Below are 23437 nucleotides of genomic sequence, written 5' to 3' on the forward strand. Positions count from 1 at the left end.
TTAGCCTTTTTTACAATTTTCAATTCCCATGCCTGAGAGTTAGACTTCAAATTCGACCGTTTAGTTTACAATTACATGGTTTTGTGCTTGCGTGTACACATGGAAGTGGATAAGGCACTAGCAGGTCTGCACATAAGTTGACCTGGAAGATTGGAAAAATCTCAATCCATAACCCACCAGGTGCAGCCAGGATTCGAACACTCACGCATTGAAACTGAAATTCAAGAATACGATAACCAGGGTCAAGAAATGGTGCGAACTCGGGGCAAGATGATCATGGGGCAAAACTGAAATGGGTTGAAAGGGATTGATACCTTTTGTTTTAATTTAGGGTTTACTATGACATCAGTCTAAGGGTTAACTTAGAAAAAGGAAAACTTGTTGGTTGTAGAGTTCAATTAAATGTTTGGGTTAAGTAATAATAGGGCTTGATTCTAAAGGCAATAAATGATTGCTTAGCACACTCCCGCCGTACACACACACAAGGAACACACATATGGCTGGGGAGTATGTGAGTGTGCGACCATATAATCTTTATGTTTTAATCATTTTAAAATGAAATCTAAACAACGAGGATTTCTGTACTCACCGATACAAGAACAGAACAAGACGATAATAATTTTTGCTTATGAAAGCTTCATCAGGGAAAAAACAACCACACAGAAGGCAAAAAAAAGCAGACGCAACACGGAACGAACAAGGTTTGAAAAGAAAATGGAGGGGAAACATGCAAAAAAGGGAAGGAACTCTAGGAACTGAAATAAATGACAGGGGAGAGAAGTGGTTGGAAAATGACCATTACAGACGTCACTAATATTTTGTTTTCTGTTATCTGTATATTTTATTTTGTGTTCATATGGTGAGCCTTAGGTTCCTGTATTAATTATGCTGGTAATAAGGTATATCACATGTGGATGAAATACTACAAGTAGATAACATTGTTCATTGGCTCTATCGACGCCCGTTTTTAACCATTTGCTTCCCTTTAGATGATAAACCGTCCATAGATCGTCGTTCTCCAGTACTAACTCCTTAATATGTCATCGAGAATAGAGGATTTTGGGATATCCTTTCGGCGATTGGTCAATTTATTTCGTATCAATAATGTCGGTCTCGCTTAAAATTATCGCTACTTGATATTGCTGTCCAAATTTATACAAAGTGACCGGGAGCGTAGGGTCAGTTACTGAACTAGCCCCGAACAGTGAGATATGGAGAACAGTACACAAATACAAACGGAGAGACTCGGAAACTCGAGTCACTGAGTCGTCGTCACGCTCAAGAACTCAAGTGTAATATTTGAAGTTAAAATCTCCCTCGACTACAGTGTAACAAAATAGCTCAGTCGGTAGAGTCTCCGATTGACGGTGGCTAGTCCTTACTTATATTCGCTTTGAAGGCAATTTTATTTTTATTTTTTTCTGAACTCATAATTCTTGTATTTTATTCATTTGCTTCATTCCAAACAGTTTTCAACTTTTTCTTGTTTTCAACTTTTTCTTGTTTTCTTAACTTGTATACTTATATTTTTTTCATTTTGATTTATCCTAAAGATTTTGAGTCGTGTATTGAAAATCGAATATAGTGTATGAGTGCCATTGAACAGCTTTCCCACAATCCCGTATTCTATTTTTGAGTCACTTGAGAAAAAGTGACTCTATGTAATCGGTCAGTGTTAGTCTGTCCGGCCGGCCGTCCGTCCGGCCGGCCGTCCGGCCGGCTGTCCGGCCGGCCGTCCGTAGACACCACCTTAACGTTGGACTTTTCTCGGAAACTATCAAAGCGATCGGGCTCATATTTTGTTTAGTCGTGACCTCCAATGACCTCTACACTTTAACGATGGTTTCGTTGACCTTTGACCTTTTTCAAGGTCACAGGTCAGCGTCAAAGGAAAAATTAGACATTTTATATCTTTTCTCGGAAACTATCAAAGCGATCGGGCTCATATTTTGTTTAGTCGTGACCTCCAATGACCTCTACACTTTAACGATGGTTTCGTTGACCTTTGACCTTTTTCAAGGTCACAGGTCAGCGTCAAAGGAAAAATTAGACATTTTATATCTTTGACAAAGTTCATCGGATGTGATTGAAACTTTGTAGGATTATTCTTTACATCAAAGTATTTACATCTGTAGCCTTTTACGAACGTTATCAGAAAAACAAGGGAGATAACTAGCCTTTTCTGTTCGGCAACACACAACTTAACGTTGGGCTTTTCTCGGAAACTATAAAAGTGACCGGGCTCAAATTTTATGTGAACGTGACTCATTGTGTTGTGAATAGCAATTTCTTCCTGTCCATCTGATGCCTCATATAATATTCAGAACTGCGAAAGTGACTCGATCGAGCGTTTGCTCTTCTTGTTAGTACTGGATATTCCCAAGGAAAGGTCAAAGGGCATATGTATCATCGCGTGTCAACTGCTGTTAATAGTACTTAGCTGCTTCTATTATAATAGGCTTCTGGGTATATATATATATATATATATTTGGTTCTTTTTTTTCAGACTGTTATTTTAAGGATTTTTGTCCTAGTGGTATTCTGTTGTCTACTGGCCACATTTAACAATGCATTGACTTTGTTCTGGCCATGGCCATGTTGGGTTTGATGCGTGCATGCCTGGTTTTCTCCTGTAGATGGGTGTCGGCACAGAAGGTCTGCCCGCTGTCCTCAGCCAACATGCTCCGTCTTCATGGCAGCTCAAATTTTTTATCGAGGTTCTCTCCTCTAGATCCGCCGTGTTTCGCCTAGGGGCTTGCGCTGCCTAGTTGATAGGGTCACCTCGTAGAGGATGTGGTCATAGACCACGCACGGTCGGTCTTGGGATAGGGAAACATTATGCTAGTCCGGAGGGATTACGCCACAATGGCCACCTCGCGAAGACCCAGGGTCATAGACTAGGGAGGTCCAAGGGGGAGCACCGGGAGGGCTACCCCTCTACCCGCACCTCCAACACAATCCCTTCCCCTGGTAGCTTCATCCCCAAGGAGGAAACAGAGCTACCTGCAACACCCCGACTTTGTTCTAATAGGCATGTCATTTTCAGATCACTGGATTAATCTTTGCTTTTCTTTTACATCAGGGGAGCGTGTTTGCGGGCTTTGCTTTGAAGACAGCTGACAGCTCAGTCCCGAAACCAGCCATGTCCACTGGGGTGACCTTGAACTTTGGCAGTAATCTCAACTTTCAACCCAAGTCAAACGGCACATCACAGCAATCTGCCGAAGTGAACAATGGCAGCTCGGACGAAAACCCAGAATACCTTCGCCAGCTCAAGGTTTTGAATGAGAACATTCTGTCATGGATTCAGAAACATGTGGGTGACAACCCCTACTGTATTCTCACCCCATCTTTCAAGGATTATGAGAAGCACTTGGCTGACTTGGAGAAGAAGTATGGCGTCAAGGTTGCTGGCGGAACACCCGGCAAAACCACCAATGCTTCAACAGGGTCTGGAGGTGGGCAGGAAAAAACTGCTCCCTCTTTGTTTGGATCAGCCGGCACCGGTCCGATGGCGGGTTTCTTTGGCCAGTCTGCTGCTGCAAAAAGTGATGTTGACAGTGACAAAGAAAAATCAGAAAGCAAAGGTACATTCAAAAATTGTTTAGACAAGCCTTGGAAGCAAATCATGTTTGAGGCTGACTTATTTTAAAAGAAAGCATGCCAGAAATAAACGCTGAACACTAACAAACAAAAAGAAAGAAAGAAAAGAAGAACAAAATACCAACAACAGATCAAATCATATAGCATCAGCAGGCAAAAGGTTTATTTACTGTAACTTGTGTGAGGATATTTTCACGTTGGATTCAGAACACAGTCTAAAAACCAAAGTTGACATTTTATTTGACAGACTTTTGCGCTTACTCGCCAAGTTAGCGTGATCACACTCACAGTGTTATTACTTATTATGTTACGTTTAACTAATGTGGTGGAGCTACACTGAGCTTTTGATCAAATTCCACCTATTATTATTACATGTATTTTTTTATTTTTTTAACAACAAGGAACAGCACAATGATAGTGTTGTGATTGACTCACAATTCACATGGTCTGCACTCTTGTTTCAGCTGGCGGATTGTCGGGTTGCAGTGGTTTCAGCTTTGGCACTGGTCTGACCAAGACTGATGGTTTTGGTACTTCCAATTTCTCCCAAGGCGCCAGTGTCTTTGGTGTCAGTAGTTCCGGCAGCACTCCTGCCACTTTCAGCTTTGCTGCAGCAGCTCCTAAACCTGACAGCTCCGGCGCTGGACAAACATCAAGCAATGCAACCGGTACGTCTAAATGAGGGACACAGGTACCTGCCATGGCCGGGTAGCTCAGTTGGTAGAACACTGGTACGGCGATCCTAAGGTCATGGGTTTTGAATCCTGGCAGGGAAGACACGGGTCAAGTTTATGTGCAGACAGAGATGGTATCCATGTCCCACCCCCGTGTCACCCGAGTGGCACGTAAAAGACCTAAGTGCAGGTGGCAGATTATACCTAAACACACACACACACTCCTATTGCTGCTAGCTTTCCACTGGGAGGAAGGGACCCGAATTTCCCAGCATTGGGATAATAGATGAAATGAAATGAAAGGACACCCTTTTGACCAGCCTGATCTTTCCAGAATGATTGATTCATATCAGTGAAGTCATTTCCAGAGACTGGGAAATGCAACACTTTTTCATTTTAAGCTAAGTTCATTATCTGTATCATAAGTGTTTGTCTGTCTGTCCACTTTAAAGGCGTTTGGGTCAAAGTTACTGTGGTTGTAATGTTTTGTTTTGACAAATTAAACGTCCCAATAACTGGCCATTCTTGTTTTTTGTATTCTGAAATTTGGAATATTAGCAGTCTATCTTCCCGCAGTGGGGCACTGCGGTTATGAAATTAAAGGCCCCTCCTGTTTTTGGAACCGCAGGAGCTTTCTAGTTTGCTGTTAGGTAGATTTTTGGTTCCTCTTTCCTGTCATGCTCTCTTTTTCTTCATAAATTCTTTTCTTTTTTCTGCCTTCTTTGCTCATTCACCTGTATTTTTTCCAAAAATCTCTTCTCTTGCCGCTTGTCTCGCGATTCATGTATAGTTTAATCTGTTAGTGTTCTGATGTAAGTCCAGCAGTAGATAGGTTAAGCCTATTTTAACATACTGGAAACTGGTAATCTTCCAGTAGGTATTAATTTAGTTTTACTAAAGCCTGCTGGGACACAAGTAATGGGTTAGTGCATTTGTAAACAGGAATCGCTTGACAAGTGGCCCCCTTCATCCCCCCTTCCTCGTCCTGATATGGCTCTGCGTAGTCGGCTGGACGTTAAGCAACAAATAAACAAACAAACAAACAAGCAGTCTATCTGTGGGATATTTACATTGGAAATAGTTTGACAATTTTCACACAAACCATGCAATTCTTGGCAGAATGTTTTTTTAATTTCTGTTCCCATAAAAGATGACTACATGTAGCACTAGCACCGTAGAAAGTACTAAGCAGTAGAGGTAATACTTCTTCACTTCTAATAGTGACCAAGCTCTGTTGGTTAGTTCAATGCCCACTCTTCCACACAGCACAGTGGCCATTGTCACAGACTGACTGCGCTTTGCTAGACTGGTCTGCTTTCTTTTCTCTTGGGCAGGAGCTGGTGAGGACGAATACGAGCCACCCAAAGTTGAGGTGAGGGAAATCAAGGAGGACGGTGCTGTTTATACAAAAAGGTGAGTCTTGGACTCCTACACGCACACGCACACACACACGACACCATCCAACTTTTTGTTGTTGATGGGGTGGAAAGAGGAGAAAATTATTGAAAGATATTATAGTTGAATGTTTGGTGAAATGTACCCAATAGAAGTTGACCCCTAGGTAAGGAGAACATCATGTGGGTGCCTCTTTCATGTTTTGCATTGAACGAACAACACTTGCATTCGTCATGGACTTCACAAACATGTAGAGATCGACAGACAAGTCACAGGAGTTCACTTGCACCAACCAAGGCGTCATTGAATATAACAACTCTGGAAAACCATTGCATGATGGTTCACATGTCTCTTTAATTCCTGTTCCTGCCTTTCCTCGTCAACTCAGCCAAAGGCCAGGTGGCAAAACCACAAGTACTATGCAGTCTACATTATGCTGTCTCTAATGTATGATATGACAGAGTATAAAACAAGTCTGTCTTCTCTCAAGTTGTAGCAAATTCTCTTCGGGACAGTTTTAAGTAGTTCTCACTAAACTCTCAAACGTTTAGAAAGAAAACAGTGGAGTCAAAGCCACCAATCAGAAGTTAGATAACAAGACTGATCAAGACAAACATCGCATTTTATTGGTCAAGGCAAGTAAACAAGTCACAGACCTGAGAGAGGAATGCTACATTTTAACACCCTCTTAATGAGGCTTTGAGCTGAGCACATCAAACAACAACACAAGAACAAGCTCCAGGGAGGTTTCAACCTGCATGGTCATAAAGTTGTGTAACTGACCACCTGCAGTCCAGAGCATCCCGTCTCTCTCAGAGAGGCGGCTTGGCTTGAAAGAGGTCAAAGATTAGCCTCACGTGGATGGACAGGCAGCTATGCGCATTTACAATCTACAGGTGTCTGATAGACAAAGTTTAACTGAGAAGAGATAATGGCATTAGACAAAACATAAAGTGATTGACAACACTCAAAACAAGAAAAACATTTGATAGAAACACATTTTGATCAATTAGTCTTGCATTTGGCTGCATCTTGTTTACCATATTAAGTGATTTCATATTTTCCATACATTATTACATTTGCACGTGCACATTTTCATTGAGATGGACTATGGCCTGCTTAGTGTAAGATTAAGCCTTCAGCTTTCTCTCCATCTGTAGCTCTAGCAAGAGACTTATGGGAAGATTTCTGCAGGCACTGTCAGTGTCACAGCTGTCAGTTTTTTAACTGACAAAAGGAGATTTTGTGTGTGTGTGTGTGTGTTTAATGTCTTTTGTATTAGCTGGCATAGTGTCTTCTGGTTCTTTTGTTTTATTTTCCTGCTTTATTTGTTTGAAACAAAAATGTACCTGTGCACTATCTATGTATGTGGACTTTCAGTTTAGAAACAAACATCATCATCATTGTCATGTTTCTGGAACTGTTAGGTGGGGTGTTGCAGTAACATGCTAACTGGATGTGTGCAGGTGTAAGCTGTTTTACCAGAAAGACTTTGCAATAACATGCTAACTGGATGTGTGCAGGTGTAAGCTGTTTTACCAGAAAGACTTTGCAATAACATGCTAACTGGATGTGTGCAGGTGTAAGCTGTTTTACCAGAAAGACTTTGCAGTAACATGCTAACTGGATGTGTGCAGGTGTAAGCTGTTTTACCAGAAAGACTTTGCAGTAACATGCTAACTGAATGTGTGCAGGTGTAAGCTGTTTTACCAGAAAGACTTTGCAGTAACATGCTAACTGGATGTGTGCAGGTGTAAGCTGTTTTACCAGAAAGACTTTGCAATAACATGCTAACTGGATGTGTGCAGGTGTAAGCTGTTTTACCAGAAAGACTTTGCAGTAACATGCTAACTGGATGTGTGCAGGTGTAAGCTGTTTTACCAGAAAGACTTTGCAGTAACATGCTAACTGAATGTGTGCAGGTGTAAGCTGTTTTACCAGAAAGACTTTGCAGTAACATGCTAACTGGATGTGTGCAGGTGTAAGCTGTTTTACCAGAAAGACTTTGCAGTAACATGCTAACTGGATGTGTGCAGGTGTAAGCTGTTTTACCAGAAAGACGGTCAGTGGGCGGACAGAGGCGTGGGCAACCTTCACCTCAAGCTCACAGACGGCGGTCGCACCCAGCTTATTGTCAGAGCGGACACAAACTTAGGTAACCCTCAAGTTACATATCCCCCCCCAAATCAGTGTGTGGCAGCCTACATGGCGGGGTAAAAACAGTCAGACACTTAAAAACCCACCCGTGCAAAAAACATGAGTGTATGTGGGAGTTTTAAACCATGAATGCAGAAGTAGAAAAACAAAAGTTACATAATACTTTTCAAGGCTGTGCCTTTTTGACTCACATGCGAAGCAAAAGTGAGTCTATGTACTCACCCGAGTCGTCCGTCCGTCCGTCCGGAAAACTTTAACGTTGGATATTTCTTGGACACTATTCAGTCTATCAGTACCAAATTTGGCAAGATGGTGTATGATGACCAGGCCCCAAAAAACATACATAGCATCTTGACCTTGCTTCAAGGTCAAGGTCGCAGGGGCCATAAATGTTGCCTAAAAAACAGCTATTTTTCACATTTTCCCCATTTTCTCTGAAGTTTTTGAGATTCAATACCTCACCTATATATGATATATAGGGCAAAGTAAGCCCCATCTTTTGATACCAGTTTGGTTTACCTTGCTTCAAGGTCAAGGTCACAGGAGCTCTTCAAAGTTGGATTGTATACATATTTTGAAGTGACCTTGACCCTGAACTATGGAAGATAACTGTTTCAAACTTAAAAATTATGTGGGGCACATGTTATGCTTTCATCATGAGACACATTTGGTCACATATGATCAAGGTCAAGGTCACTTTGACCCTTATGAAATGTGACCAAAATAAGGTAGTGAACCACTAAAAGTGACCATATCTCATGGTAGAAAGAGCCAATAAGCACCATTGTACTTCCTATGTCTTGAATTAACAGCTTTGTGTTGCATGACCTTGGATGACCTTGACCTTGGGTCAAGGTCACATGTATTTTGGTAGGAAAAATGTGTAAAGCATGTGAGTCATATGGGCTTTGCCCTTCTTGTTTAACACTTATTTTTAGCTTTTGAAGATCAGTCACTATTTGATACTGGTGACAGAGAAGAGGAATTGAGGCTAGAATTTTTAAACTAAACAAGAAAGCTGAAATTGTGTGAGCAGTGACGTTCACTACTGAGGAGTGTAAAACCATAAACGGAAAAGTCAGTTTTGGTTAATTTGGTAAAATTTGAGTTTTCTTGTGAAAACGGACTATCGGTACACGGGACACGAATATCGCATTAACATAACTATTACAAACGCTTTCGAGTTTATTCATTTGTATACCATTATTAGACAGTAGAAAAAAGTTGTTAGCGCGAAATTGAATTTTTTTTTTTATCCGGGTTAATGGTGTATATTGCAGAGTTTTGTATGGGAAACTGTAAACGATAGTCCGAGTGCTTTTGAAATTTTGCTGGCAACGTGTTATTCGTGTAGAACCATTTATTCTGTACATTAGGTAACTGATATGATGTGAAGTGCTTAGTTTACTGTATGAATATTCAAGCTAAATACAATGATTTCCATGTTTACCATGGACAGCGTTACACGGGACACAAAAAGCAAGCAACAGAATGACAAACAGTGATGCAAAGAAAATAAGAACAGAGCACACTCTTGAAACACAACGGCAATTTGAATAATACAAAACATAAACATCAAATCGTCAAAAGTCTCTCTCTTGCATAATGGCATGTATGATACACTCATACACATCATTTTCAAAAGTTATCGTAATGCAAGCTGATAGATAATTGCTCTGAAAAAGAGCCACCCACAGTTGTCACCTTTACTGAAGATGCATGAGGTTTATATGAAAGTAATAGAATGTTACCAAGTGGACTGCTCAAAAGCCATTAGTACACAATCCAACTAGGTTTCTACAGGTGCTATAAGAATCTTTCCATTTAAGCACCAAGTGTCTTGAAAAAAGGCAATTTTCTAATGAATTCAGTTTCATATTTTATACTGCATGTGCAGTGGCACCTTTTGATGAAAGAACACCCTTGGGACTAGCGTCCTCACATTGCAGGTGGCCTGTCATGACAGGTACATTTCGTCATGCAAACATTCAAAGGGACACTAGAAGATGTTCTTTTTTTAGAGGAGGTGTCCCCTCATCGAAGGGGGCCTCACATGACGGGTACCGTACAGTGATTGAAAACACACCTTGTTTTTTAAGACCGAATGATTAAACCACATTTGCAAATTGTGTGTGTCCTAGGCAACATTTTGTTGAACATCCTCCTGACGCCAGCCATCCCGACCAAGCGGCAGGGCAAAAACAACGTGTTTCTGGTGTGCACCCCCAACCCTCCCTTGGACCCCAAGAACACCAGCACCGACCCCGTCCCGATGCTGATCCGTGTTAAGACTGCGGAAGATGCTGACGAACTTTTGGCCAAAATGGAAGAGCTGAAAGGGGACGCATGATGTGCTGAAGTTTCAAGAGAATCAACAGGAATGCAAGCTGAAAGTGTTCAACACTGATTGTGACAGCAAAGTGATGTGACAGCAAAGTGGTACCACTCAGAACTAATGAAAGTAATGGCCATAAGCTACAGACAGTTTTGAAGAGAGGCACAAGTGTTCAAATTGACATAACGCAAAGACCACATATTTTAATGACAACAACAAAAGTACACCATGCAAATATTTACAAGGAAGAGCATGATCTTGTAATCCCAGGTTCCATAGAAACTGACTTAGTTAATTTTTTTAATTCTTGACATGCGTGAAAGACTTTTTCATATGCAATGGCAATGAAAAGTTGCTCAAACAAGGACTCTGTTGCAGTAACTCAAGCTTTTATTGCTAAGTGAGAAACTTGCAAAATTGCATTTGAATTTTTGTTTATTATTCGTTATAGTTACTATTACTGAACCTTTCCTTTCATAGTATTGCACATTTTGCATGTCTTCTTCCTTTAAGAAATGTATGAGTGTTGTTCCCAGACACAGAATGCAACAGGTCAGTTGGACCCAGATTAAAAATATGTACGTAGAGGTGCAAGGAAAATTGATGGTCAAAAGACCTCCCGCATGTTTAAACTATCAGACGATTGACCATCCAGGGGTAAGACCAATGCATACGATATAAAGTATGGGTCAGTTACAGCCTGGAAACCACATTGAATTCTTTACTCACTCATGGCAAAAAAATGGGTGAGAAAAATGGTGACATAAAAACAGAGGCCAAGTTTCTGAATCATACGTTATCTTGACAGTTTAGTGTTAACCCTTTTGCTGCCTGTAGGACGTCAGCTGGATAGCTTGCTTTAACAGGCAAAACACCATTCAGTAAACAACAAAGATGTAAGAAGAACAACCACTATAAACAAACAATGTGTGTGTGTGTGGTGTATTCATTCATCTTACTGTGCTCAAGCAGTTCTGTTGTCCAAATGAAGCTCCTTTTATCACAGTAATACTTGGGAATGCTGACCTGTTATCTGTAGTTTTGTTGACTATGAAAAGGTATGACAAGTCTGTATTTGACGCTGTCAACTAGAATTATATTAGTTGACTCTTGGAGATTCTGAACAAACATTGACATCTCAATTGGTTAATAGTGAAGGAAACACAGCTCGGTACTTGTGTTAACACTGTGTGTTTAACTGTATTCACTTTAAGTAAGAAGTAGCACCTGCACTGCTAAAACAGCTTTGAGAATCCATAGATTTCTTTTTAAGGAAAACAACTTGTCAAAAGAAATCAGCAAACATTTGTAATAGTATTTGAGGATTCCAGTCACTTTTCTCTGTCGTTTCAGTACCAGTAGGGGGAATAAATACCTTAGCTTTCATCTAAAGCATGTAACATACACACACACACACACACACACACACACACACACACACACACACACACACACACCTTCCTATTTTCCAATGCTTCGTACTATCACATGTATAAGCTGAAATAAGAAAACTGAAAGAATAATGTTTGGTGCTGATACAATTACTGAGAAATGTAAACAACACTTCCATTATATGTATACATAAGCAAGTGTGCTTAAAATCTGATGACAAACTCGAGTGCTATTAGAATGTGATTATTTCCCACACTAAAGTATTTTGAGAGTATGTGATTGTGATAATGCTGTAGCTGAGGAAGCCCTGTTTGTTTGTGGAGTGGGAAGATATTGTATTTATGTACAAATAATAGTGTTGCATTGTACACGGCGCAATTCTGCTGTGCTGGCTACTTGCCTTGATGTGTCTTCACTGACTCTACTTCTATTTTCAGAATACAAAAATAAATGTGAAAACAGAAGTGTGTCAACGTGTGTGAAAATGAATGTCTGGGTTTCTATGTTATCTGTTACTCTTCTCCATCTTTCATTCCTCTCAATCTTCCTTGCCACGTTAACAGCATATACCGTAAACTACCTTGTATACGCCCACCCCCCCTATGCACCAATTTTGTCGAACAGATGGGGGTAGGCGTTTACTAGGTAATATACCCTTTGCAGGAGTGGTTCAAAGGATGTGTTATTGCACAAAACTTTCCTCCCTCCCTCTCTCTCTCTCTCTCTCTCTCTCTCTCTCTCTCTCTCTCTCTCTCTCTCTCTCTCTCTCTCTCTCTCTCCCCCTTTCTCACACACACCCGCGCACACACACACACAAGGAATTCTGCAAGCAAACCATGAAGGAAATCTTGTTGCTTGATTGTCTTGTTAACAAGTTTATAACTCTAAAAATTAATGCTAACTGGAAAAGATTAATCCAGGTCTGCGGTCAACAAACTGACAGCATTTTAAGCGAATAAACAAATGTCACAATGAAGTGTAAAATGATGTCACGTTTGTCTTTGAAACTGACAGATTATGAGAGGGAAAGAAAATTTTATGAGCGAATAATCTGAGTAATCTTTTTTTTATTTCCCTTTACTCAAATTATCGAAAATGGGGGTTGGGCGTTTACTAGGTACTGTACCCTGTACGCAGAATTTGATCAAAAGTAGGGGGTGGGCGTTTACCCGATACTGGGCGTATACAAGGTAGGTTACGGTACTGTATAAGTATCACAAGTCATATGTTCATTTTCTAACAGGGAGCTCCCATCCACGTGCACACTTGACACAAATTAATTACCTCGTTTCTTCCTCCTTAGTGGGATACTTCAAATTATAATACACGTCATTAGAAAACTGGGCAGATGAGTTTGAGTGCAGATTTTTGTGATGAGACCGTTTATTGTAAAACCAGTTATATGACTGGAAAGGCCATCCATTCTCCCACCATATTCAACAAACGGATTGATTGTGCGCAAGGTAGTGTTTGTACAGTGAAATCTATAACACAGACACCACCCAAAAATCAATTTAACAAAATCAAGGTTCCTGCATTAAAATAGAAAAACAAATCAGAATAGCTCAAAAATGTGTTTTGCATGTCAGAAAGAACAATTACATTTGTATCAAAACAATATTCAGGGTTTGTTAGAGCAGGGAATGGCTAGAGTCAGTCTTTGGTCAATGACCTAGCAAAAATTTTAATTTATGAAGACTCTGATATGTGGTCAAGTGCGTTGATCAACTAATTTGCATTTGATGACACTGGCCATGGTCATAACAATTTTAATGGGTGTGCTGACCTTATGTACAGTGTTTGGCTGACTGTAGCTCGGATAACCTTAATTGGCAAAAGAGTAGCAAAGCAAAAATGTGAACGCTGTGAAAAACAGATTGTCAGTAGAAAAAAAATTATCCTGCAACCATGTGAGTTTGGATGTGTGTGTGCGCTTCTTTGCTTGCCTCCCATATTTGTTTATGTAAGTTTTCACACGCACAGGTACACGCATGAACACTACCCCACATATCCCAGACAGACAGACAAACTGAGACAAGCATAGAACACACACACACACACAGGTACGTGTGTGACAAGAGTATAATGGTACTTAAAACAAACAAAAGAGCAACAAGTCGCGTGAAGCGATATAAAAACATTTAGTCAGTCGTTATCAAACTATGGAGGTAGTCTCGGCTAATCCAAAGACAGGCGGGTCACGCTCGTCTCCGCGAAGCATGCGAACGTAGTACTTGCTTAACTTTTTTTCTTCCATTCTGAGCACATTTTTAGAGTAAACATAACATATCTATATATTTTTTGAATTCAGGAGAAGGTGAAGAATACAATGCGATCATTTTTTGGCTCACGTAAGTGTAGCCTATGCGATCGTAACTTTGTCTGTCTGTGCGTGCGTGCGTGCGTCTGTGCGTGTGTATGTCTGTGGTAGAAACTCTAACATTTGAAGACGTCACATTACATTGACGTCACATTATGACGTAAGAGGGTTAGACGTCACGCGAAGGAAGTACTGACAGTCTCGGTCATTATTATTTTGAGCGCGCCGAGACCAGTTGGCAGTCGTGTCCTTGTAAGTAGGCTACATGCAGACAGACAGATCTAGATCTAGTGTCTCGCTTTCTTGCACAGTTTCACCTATGCTCTTTCTGTGTGTGTGTGTGTGTGTGTGTGTGTGTGTGTGTGTGTGTGTGTGTGTGTGTGTGTGTGTGTGTGTGTGTGTGTGTGTGTGTGTGTGTGACGGAGTGATTGAGTTTGTGTTACTGTTTGTCGATTTCTTACGTGAGCCTTGAAGGCTTCGCCTCTTGTTTAATCTGTAATGAAAAATTCGATTTTAATGACAAAGTTAATGAGCAAACTCATTAACTAATTTTTAAGCTTCCAAGCTGAAATGCAATCCCATAGTCCGGACTTTGTCGAAGATTGCTTTACTAAAATTTCAATCAATTTTGTTGAAAAATGAGGGCGTGACAGTGCGGCCTCAACTTTCACTAAAAGCCGGATATGACGTCATCAAAGATATTTATCGACAAAATGGAGAAAAAAGGTCTGAGGATATCATACCCAGAAACTCTCATGTGAAGTTTCATGAAGATCGGTCCAGTAGTTTTCTCTGAATCGTTCTACACACACACACACACACATACACCAGACCCTCATCTCGATTCCCAGTCGACGCCGTTAAAACACTGTTTAGTCAAAACTTTACCAAATGTAAAAACTGTATGATGTATGTGTGCATATGTGTGTGACTGAAAAAGTACCAACGTTTCAAGACTTACACAAGTTACAGCAGGAATCGTAGGCTTACTTTCAGCAAGCGCCTCGGATATAGGCTATCCACACGGCACACACACTAGCTGACACACACTGACACACACACACACACACTGACACACATACACACACACACACACACACACACACACACTCACACACACACAATTGGCGTGTACACTAATGTACGTCTTTCTCTGTTTGGATATTAATATATCTTTTTTTTATTTCCCCTAAAATGAGTACCCGTGTCCCTTTTTGCCGACTGATCATCCGCTTTTCGATTGTCGTGAGAGCAAACACACCTTTAGTTTTATTTTTTAACATTTACTGAGTCGATATTTGACTAAATAGTGAATGAAGTTTGGTAGACTGACTGGGAATCGAGACGAGGGGTGTGTGTGTGTGTGACGGTATGAACACAATGTCGTGTGAGACCTTATGAGAATTAGTCAACCGTTGTGATAATGGTCCGCCGGCCGGTTTGATCTGCCTGTAGCAGTACGTGTACCAATCGATGAACACCCAATGAACACCAGAATAAAGTGTATCCGTTGCTATTCATACACCGAAACCATTCTGATCGGTCCACGCTATCGCTCATGTCTCTCTGACAGGATGGATAATTACTACACGGAGTAAATTCCGAAATCTATCAAAACAATTGAATACAGAGTTATCTCCCATATGTTTTTTGCAAATGTTTCTGAGAAAAGACGAAACTGAGACGAACGTGATCATTGCAGAATGGCCGACTTCGACAGTGATCTCCGTTCTGTTCTTCACAGTTATGTTAAAGACATCGTTCTAAGGTCAAAACAAGTCGACATTTTGAGACTGCCGTAGGAAGGAGACCGTGATATTGTTGCATAACTCCCAACTGTTTACGGAACAATTATAGTCCGCTCCGTAGCCATCATGTTTTGTTATGATCACCGTCGTCACGGTGACAAAGTTGATTATCACGTGACACTGTTGCCATATTTAGAGTTGTTTGCACAGTAAATACATCCGCGAAAGATAGCTCGCTTGAAACTGTCTTACATAACAATTCCTTTGTACAGTAATTTAAAAATTACACAACACCATGAAAAATCATTATCGACGATCGCGAATCTGCTTATATCAATAACACATTACGAAAAGCTCTAAATATGTATACAAAAAATAAAAAAATTCTTCTCCAGAGGGAGAAAACAAAGGCATCCTGTCAGGGATAAATGAGACCCGAAGGAACTGAATTTTACCTGAGTTCAGGATGACACTGACTGAGACGTGTTACAGCCAAAGCCAGAGAACTCACCACTGACCTCACCGCCCGCCCCCACAATTTAGTGTGAATATATTTTAAAGAGTGGGCGAGAACAAACATATAATACGATCGATGTCGCACATGATGACTTCCTGGGTTCTCCGGATAAGAAACAACAAACAAACAAGCAAGAACAAAACACACAATATCAATTGTTTTTAACATGCTAACTTTTAGCAAATGATATGTCAAGAAAGGGAATATCGCTTTTGCTTGTCCAGGAGAGAGACTCGGAGCGACAGACTCAGACCGAGAATCAACGCCACAGTCTTGAAATAACAAAAATACATTTGACGTAATTTGAGTGACTCAATTTTATTTGATTCTTCGGAACTGTGACCATGCAACTTTCAAGTGAGCAGGTCAGCATGGCTTCCTCTGAGGGTGGATGGTGCCTTGCCATTCAGTCTGTGGAGCAGCCACCAACACAATTTGCTTTCCAATACCGTGGCTTTTACATGGTAAAGTGTACAGAGCTGCCAATTACTCCGCTTTCAGCGTAGCATGCTACGTTTTAAGACAAATTGCTACGCCAAGCTTAGAATTGCTACGCTCAAACAAACAATCACAAGCATGCAAGTTTGCTCTTTCTTGTGAGGCCTAGTACTCATTTCTGAAGTTCTTACTCTATGTAGCGGTCAGAATATGTGTCATATAACATTGTCCACAACGAAAAGTACCACTGCAGACAGTCTCAATTGGCCATTTTGTTTCTTATTTCTACATTAACTTTTTGAAAATGTATACATTCTTGCTCGAAAAAACAATGCTACACTAAAACATTTGCTACGCTGAAAATTCCAAATAACAATGTGAATTGCTACACTTGAGTTTCTTAAGAGTGTATTATTTTAAAGCATCAACATTTTCATTCCAATAAGTCACGCTGATATTTGTAATTTAAATTTTTAGTCTTGTTTATTTTTGGCGTGATAAACAAACAAGTCGCGTAAGGAAAAATAACAACATTAAGTCAAGCTGTCGAACTCACAGAATGAAACTGAACGCACTGCTTTTTTCACCAAGACCGCATACTCGCAGTTTCGTCAGTCCACCGCTCGTGGCAAAGGCAGTTAAATCGACAAGCCAGAATAGTGCGGTAGTTGTCGCGCTGAGCAGGATAACACGCTTTTCTGTATCTCTATTCGTTTTAGCTTACTGGGTTTGTTTTTAATCCAAAGATATCATATCTATATGTTTTTGGAATCAGGGACCGACAAGGAATAAGATGAAATTGTTTTTAAATCGATTTCGGAAAATTAATTTTAATCATAATTTTCATATTTTTAATTTTGAGAGCTTGTTTGTAATCCAAATATAACATATGTATATGTTTTTGAAATGAGAAAATGACAAAGAATAAGATGAAATTGGTTTTGAATCGTTTAATAAAAAATTTATTTTAATTACAAGTTTCCGATTTTTAATGACCAAACTCATTCATTAGTTTTTAAGCCACCAAGCTGAAATGCAATACCAAAGTCCGGCCTTCGTCGAAGATTGCTTTGCCAAAATTTCAATCAATTTGATTGAAAAATGAGGGTGTGACAGTGCCGCCTCAACTTTTACAAAAAGCCGGATATGACGTCATCAAAGGTATTTATCGAAAAAATGAAAACATTTCCGGGGATATCATTCTCAGGAACTCTCATGTCAAATTTCATAAAGATCGGTCCAGTAGTTTAGTCAGTGAATCGCTCTACACACACACTCACACACACACACACACACACACACACACACACACACACACACACACACACACACACACCACGACCCTCGTCTCGATTCCCCCACTATGTTAAAAAATTTAGTCAAAACTTGACTAAATGTAAAAAGGTCCCGGCTGGTTGGTCAGATTAGTCACATGATGCACTAATATGGTAATAAGTATAACGCACACGTGGGAAATATAATCACCCCGGCCGGTGATGCACCTTGAACTGTTTATATTTCACTAAAAAGAAAGAACGGGTGCAGAATACTGGCGATGCCTTCGAGTTGTCTTGATTTACTCACGGCGGTAGTGACACATGATGCATTGTAGCCGTCCTGAATTCCTGGGAGACATAGCAGACCACAAAGTGTCCGTTCCAGTAAAAAGAATAGTTATTGTGATTTATAACAAAGCAACATATTTCATTTGTTTCTAGTTTCACATTTAAACGTTCGTTTTGACTAATAAAAATGTGTTCCGATAGAGTGGGAATCGAGACAAGGGTGGCGGTGGTGATGCGTGTGTGTGTGTGTGTGTGTAGAGAATTTCCATTAAACACTACTTGACAGGTCTTCACTGATAAAACTTCTCATGTGAACTTTTCCAGATAATATTCCCACAAATTGTGTCGATAAATGCCTTTGATGACTCTATAGCCGGCTTTAAAAAAAAGTTGAGGCGGCACTGTGACCTCATCTTTCAATCAAATTGATTGAGATTTTGGTCAGACAATCTTTGACCCCGTGCAAACTATGGGATTGCCTTTCAGCTTTTTTGAAATCTAATTAAAATTGAAAATTTAACTACAGATTCAAGAGTGATTGCATTGTACCCAATATTGACGGACTGTGTAAAGATATCTTCTGCTATGGTCTGTTGAGACAGTGATATCCGGTCTCGATTTTGATATCACTGTCGAAACAGACCAATAGCAGAAGATATCATCACACAGTCAGTCAATGTTAGATATATTGCTAATTCTCTGGACATTTTGTATCTACTGTAAAGAAATTACAAAAGTATTTGTCTCAGTTTTGGCTGTTCCATTTCCCTCCCTCTGATTATCATTTCTTTTTGTTCACTCTTTTCTTGTACTTTTCAGTATTTCAAAATGTCTTTTCTTTCAAAAAGTCTTCAGTCACTTGCTCAACTAAATTCTGGTATCATTACATTTTCATATGTATATTTGTTTGTTTTTAAATTTAGGTGTTTTTGTTTTTGAAGTGGGGAAGCAATAAAGAGGTCGTCGATATCAAAACTGATATCGACGGAAATGTCGTCGATATCACTTTTGCACTGAGCTCAGTTTTTCCCAATTGACCAATGGAAATCCACGTAACATATGAAATAGCAATATTATTCTTTATTATTTCTGAATCCAAAAATATATAGATGCGTACTCGTATTTTATGTTTACTCTGAAAATGTGCTCAAAATTAAAGAATATTGGTTTATGCCAATTAGGTCCTATGACTATGTTTGCATGCTTCGCGGAGACTAGCGCGACGCGTCTCGGTCTTCGGCTTTCGGTTCGCCAAGGCTTACTAGTCTCGTTCATGACTAATCCCGGGTTTTCAGTTTTGATCTTTTAGTTTCAGCCGACAGATATACTAAATGTTTTGAGATTGCTGCACGCGATTTTAAATTGTTTAGCTTTTTATTTCCCCTACATCTATCATCGTTGTAGACTAGAGATTTATGTAACAGTATATTATGTTTGGGCACACCAACATTGAAAACAATCGATGCCATCAAACAGTAGCTGACAATTTAGGTTCCCGTTTTGTGACTCTGCCAAGGTCATGGCGCTTAGCTTGTCGACGTCTGCGCCTGCGTAGAGAATTCTGCCATCGAATGAGCTCCACGCTGCTCTTTCGCACGGCGATGACGTCAGGCATGTCGACGTCATCAGTGGGCGAGATGACGTAATAGTAGCAAGGTTTCTCTTCGGGGTCCTTTGTTGTGGATTTCTCTTCCGCGGAAGGTTGAAGGAGGGGCGAGGAAGAGTTTTGTGACGCAGGCTGATCAGTTGATGAAGAGCGTCCCGAAGAACTCCTAGTAGATGTGTCCTGTGAACCTCTGTTGCTTGATGAAGCTCTGTGCCCGGCGCTTCCTTTGTGACGTCGGTTGCGCCATGTCTGTCTCATCTTGCTCTGAATGCTGTTTCTGCGTAAAGATTCAACAGCTGGGTGGGGTTCTATCGCTCCTGCTCCGATTTCACTCCCCTCGTTGTTTTCCTTTACCAGAGCTCTGTTAGTCTCTTTGCTTTGTGGTGACAGGTCTCTGGCCGATCCAGGGGCCAACAGCTCAGTGGGTGCCATGTCTGCTGGTTGGGGATTGTCCAAAAAGACGTCATCACTTAGTGCGTCATCGCTGAATCCGCCAAAGTCGAACTCTTCCTCTGCATAATCACCATTTCGGGGTGAAGTTAAGGGCGCTGTGCGCTCATCGTGCCGCGCACCCTGGAGCAATGATGGCGATGACGACACAGACAGATCGGCAAGTCCTCGTGCTAGCTCGTGGCAAGAAACGTAAAAGAAGTCGTCGTCAGTCTCCGAGCCGAAGCTGACGTCACCATTGCTAGAAGCTTGGCTCGAAAATGGAGATGACTGTGTGGAAGGGATCAAGGAGTTGCCGGTCTGTTTGGACAGGTAAGGCGAGTTAGGAGAGGTGGAATGTGTTGAAGAGTAGGGACTCCTCCCAGAGGACAGGTGTGGGGTGGGACTGTGTCTGCTTGCCGGGCTATGCAGTCTGTGAAACACACCGGGGCTTAATCGGTTGACTGTAGCGTGCGGGCTGGCACTGACTCGCTGACTGTGACATGGGCTGTCTCTCTGACGACTCGTGTGGCTCGGTACGTAGGCACTGCCACCGATCTGGCCTCTGAAGCTTTCTGTGGGGGTTAGAGAGCGTCCTCCTCCTGGCTGGCTGAACACACGAGGACTGAGCCGCCCTGGCAGTGACACCGCTGACCCAGCCGCGAGTGTCCTTGAACCCAGGTCAGCTGCACGCTCTCTGTACTGTTTCTCTCGATGCTGTCCAACTCTCTCCCAGGTATGGGACAGATGACCACGCCCCTTCATCCTCATCTCCTTCCCTTCTCTGGCGTCAGGCTTGCTGACTGCATTGGCAAAAAGTGAAAGTTCGTGGTGTTCACCCCAGTCTGTCCTTGACCTTGACAGCCCCCCGTCTTCCCCGCCTGCCCTTGCCCTTGACTGTTCTCTGCCGTACAAATTTGTCCTTGGCTTCGCTGTCGTCAGTGTGCATGGCAACTGGCTGTCAAGGTGCCACGTGTAGGCCTTGTTAGGGCGACCTGGGAGAGTCAGGCCACAGCTGGAGAGACGACTGGTTCGGTGCAGTGGGTCAGAAAACCGGTTTGGGTTTGTCCAGTCCCGATCAGGGTAACCTGCGCTGGTGACGACGTTTTGCGGCTGAGGGGGACGTCGTAAAAATGATGGCTGTGCTGTTCGCAGACTGGAGTCTTGTAATTCCTGGAAAAGAAAGAGAAGGAGAAACTAATATTGAAAAACGAACAACTGATGGGATCCGTCTATGTCGAGTCAAATGTGTTCTTGTGATCGTTAATGCATGTGATGGCAATGCCATTGAGAAATGATGTGTTCCATGCACACTATGTGGGGAAAGCAAGATCGCAACAACAACAAAAAAGAACTATAATAGTAGGTTGCTATAGCAAGAAACCTCATTGTTATGAGATAATAAAACAAATCAGCATGTCTTGGTTCGTCTCATGAAACCATAGGCCCTAATGCGAATGTGATGCTGGGGTAGTTTTTGTAGCCGACAGATGTAGCCTACTGCAGTAACAGAGCTGATCGAGGAACAATCACATTATTGATCACTTTATTGGTTAATTTTAAGTACTTGATCCACACCGCTGACCAACACCATGTTAGATGACCAACATGTCGCAGTATTTTCCAGTTCTAAGAAAAAGTCACTATACATAGCGAACAAAAAATAATAATACAGATACAAATCTATAGTGATTTACAGTATATAGACAGAGACATACCAACGGACAAACTGCATGGAACTTACTCAAAAGGGTTTGCACAAGCATAAAGTGGCTGGGTTTACAAATTAAATATTCAAGACACTGAGGACATCCAAACGAAGAACAAATAAATGTCTGTTTGTCGCATGACACTGTCGGGGTCAAACAGAAAGACTTTCGTAGATGAAATATTTTGTTAGGTTGAATCTTTATACCAAAAACATGGCTGGTATTTGAAGCGGCTAAGAGAAGAAACTATATTTAAAATCCAAAAACAAATAGACTGCCAATGTTCCAAAATCAGTTCAGAATTTTAAAAAACCAAGAATGGTAGGTAATTGGAACGTTTATTATTGACAAAACAAAACGTTATATTTACTAGCAGTCGACCTGAAGGTCTTTGAAGTACTGAGACGGACAGACAGACAAACAGACAGACAGACAGACAGACGGACGGACAGACAGACAGACGGACAGACAGACAGACAGACAGACAGACAGACAGACACTTATCAAACAGATCTGAAGGCTTATTTCAAGATCGCGTGGCTACTCGCTTGCAAAATGCCGGCAAAGTAATCGGAAGTGATAATAACGTTTTGTTTTATCAATAATAAACGTTAAAATTACCTACCATTCTTGTTTTTTTTGAAACTATACTAAGATATTAAAACTACGTATTGCTAAGGTATTCAAAATACTTGTTGTTTGTACCGAAAAAGTATACCTATCATTGAGTTCACATTCAAATACCTTACCTTTTCATTCATCAGCCAAGCTGCAATCCTTGCAGTGTCCATGAGTCTGAAGCCAGCACGCACAGAGTCTATGATATTCACCAAGCAGTTCCTGTCAAGTCTTTTTGCCTCTTCCTATGTACTTCAGTATTGGCAGTCTCCCCAAATGTGACTCCAAGCTTCCCGACTTCACGAAATGCTGGCACTTAGAGGGGTGAAACAGAGGCTGGGCTCCTTAAACTGAACCTGCTTTAACCTGCATAAAAAGCAGCTGGTTCTGGAGACACAAATAAAAAGACTGAGCAATTCAATCTAAGCACGTTTTTCTTCCTGTTCTTCGGCCGCGTTCCGGGAAACTTTGTACATAGCCTTATTTATTTTTGTTAACTGACTTTGACGAAAGAGTTTCACCAGTGGTTGCCCCGTAGGAAAAAACAGCAGTCGAGCATGTAACGTTGTGGATTGACTTGAAAGTAATGAAGTGGCGCCCTACTAACCGCTGCTAAGTGCCACCAGTCCCACAGATCGCTTCGGTTGATACCCTGCTGCCAACAGAACAGAACAAACTTGGGGCCACTAATTAGGGACGGCACTTGACGCAATTTCCTTCGTCTAAGGGAAGGTTACCGGCGGCACTACTTCAGGCCCACCTCCTCCCCTCCAACGTCAGTCTGCTTCATCACACACACAAAGCCACACACCGGCACACACACACGCACACACAGCGCCACACACACACACACACACAGCGCCACACACACACACACACACACAGCCACACACACACATAATATACATGAGAACATAAGACACGCAATCTC

General features: G+C 41.3%; 2 protein-coding genes across 3 annotated transcripts in view; one reads left to right on the top strand and one right to left on the bottom strand.

Annotated features, from left to right (window-relative positions):
• Nucleotides 1–12020, top strand: part of LOC138970905 (nuclear pore complex protein Nup50-like) — a 49505-nt gene extending 37485 nt beyond the window's left edge. For both annotated transcript variants that reach the window (XM_070343483.1, XM_070343484.1), the window contains exons 4-8: nucleotides 3083–3587; nucleotides 4068–4271; nucleotides 5612–5690; nucleotides 7709–7827; nucleotides 9971–12020. In XM_070343483.1, the coding sequence (XP_070199584.1) occupies nucleotides 3083–3587; nucleotides 4068–4271; nucleotides 5612–5690; nucleotides 7709–7827; nucleotides 9971–10179 (1116 nt within the window). In that variant the 3' untranslated portion in view covers nucleotides 10180–12020. The remainder of the gene's footprint in view (nucleotides 1–3082; nucleotides 3588–4067; nucleotides 4272–5611; nucleotides 5691–7708; nucleotides 7828–9970) is intronic.
• Nucleotides 12021–14931: 2911 nt separating this feature from the next.
• LOC138970894 (uncharacterized) lies at nucleotides 14932–23201 on the bottom strand. The gene is made up of 2 exons (XM_070343474.1): nucleotides 22638–23201; nucleotides 14932–21352 (listed from the first exon to the last, which is right to left on the bottom strand). Exons 1-2 carry the CDS (start codon nucleotides 22677–22679, stop codon nucleotides 19613–19615), a joined length of 1782 nt encoding a protein of 593 aa, XP_070199575.1. The 5' UTR covers nucleotides 22680–23201; the 3' UTR covers nucleotides 14932–19612.
• Nucleotides 23202–23437: the final 236 nt, after the last annotated feature.

The sequence above is a fragment of the Littorina saxatilis genome, linkage group LG7 (genome assembly GCF_037325665.1).
Source record: "Littorina saxatilis isolate snail1 linkage group LG7, US_GU_Lsax_2.0, whole genome shotgun sequence".
In the NCBI taxonomy this organism is placed as follows: Eukaryota; Metazoa; Mollusca; class Gastropoda; order Littorinimorpha; family Littorinidae; genus Littorina; species Littorina saxatilis.

What these genes read in the sequence shown, in the direction of transcription:
- LOC138970894 (XM_070343474.1), bottom strand. Translation starts at nt 22,679, where the DNA reads ATGGACACTGCAAGGATTGCAGCTTGGCTGATGAATGAAAAG. An exon ending in CTTGGCTGATGAATGAAAAG is followed by an intron (nt 21,353 to 22,637) that starts GTAAGGTATTTG and finishes TTTCTTTTCCAG; the next exon opens with GAATTACAAGACTCCAGTCT.